General features: G+C 36.6%; 2 protein-coding genes across 14 annotated transcripts in view; one reads left to right on the plus strand and one right to left on the minus strand.

Annotated features, from left to right (window-relative positions):
• LOC100181047 (stabilin-2-like) overlaps positions 1-802 on the plus strand; it is a 16,991-nt gene that overhangs the window by 5,030 nt on the left and 11,159 nt on the right. The window lies entirely within an intron of this gene.
• Positions 1-802, minus strand: part of LOC100183497 (neurogenic locus Notch protein) — an 8,957-nt gene that overhangs the window by 3,997 nt on the left and 4,158 nt on the right. For 7 of the 13 annotated variants that reach the window (XR_003396371.1, XR_003396369.1, XR_003396370.1 and 4 more), the window contains 2 exons: positions 563-700; positions 60-197 (listed from right to left, as the gene is read on the minus strand). The exons of 2 other annotated variants lie outside the window; for them this stretch is intronic. Coding sequence is in view for 8 of the 11 variants with exons in the window: in XM_026836711.1 (XP_026692512.1) it covers positions 60-197; positions 563-700 (276 nt within the window). In the remaining 3 variants the exon portion in view is untranslated. The remainder of the gene's footprint in view (positions 1-59; positions 198-562; positions 701-802) is intronic. 4 more of the 13 variants (XM_026836713.1, XM_026836719.1, XM_026836712.1 and 1 more) reach the window with 2 other exon arrangements.

Raw genomic sequence — 802 nt, forward strand, 5'->3', positions numbered from 1 at the left:
GTGTATAATCCATAGTTCAAACTATAAAGTACATATGGATATTGTTTAACTTGTTCTACCTGTAGTACGTGCTGCATAACAAGTAACACCATTCCCAGTATACCCAGCAATACATTGACATCTGTATTGCCGGNTTGTGGGTTTGTAAATACAAGTTGCCAATGTTGGGTGACAGCTTTGTTGACATGTTGGGGCAACTGAAATAGAAAGTTTGTTTATTCCAATGTTTATTGAATGAATAAATTTAACTTGCTTTATCCTCGTATGGCGGGGCAACGACAGTCGTTATAACACGGGTGTTCTGTTTTATACACCTCGTGCTCCCTTATAAGTTATCATGTATGGAACTTTGTGGGTGATTGGTTGTTTTTTATTGTATTACTGACAATTTATACAACCATAGAGACCACTCGATTAGAGAAATTGCCATTAAATGTATTGCCAAAGGACATATACGCCTACAATGATAGCAGTGACGAGCCTTGAGCTCGTACCCTCTGGGTATTATCAATGATTTTTTCAACTATTCAAGAACAAAACTTGTTTTACTTTTAGTATCTACCTGTAGTGGTTATTGCATAACAAGCAACACCATTCCCAGTATACCCAGCAATACATTGACATCTGTATTGGCGGGTTGTGGGGTTGTAAATACAAGTTGCCAACGTTGGGTGACATCTTTGTTGACATGTTGGAGCAACTGAAATCAAAATTAATGTTTGATTATTTGATATTGTTTTGTTGCATCTTCACAAATATAATTGCTTGGTTTTTAATTGCAAAGGTTTGTCTTATGAGCTGG

The sequence above is a fragment of the Ciona intestinalis genome, chromosome 11 (genome assembly GCF_000224145.3).
Source record: "Ciona intestinalis chromosome 11, KH, whole genome shotgun sequence".
Classification (NCBI taxonomy): Eukaryota; Metazoa; Chordata; class Ascidiacea; order Phlebobranchia; family Cionidae; genus Ciona; species Ciona intestinalis.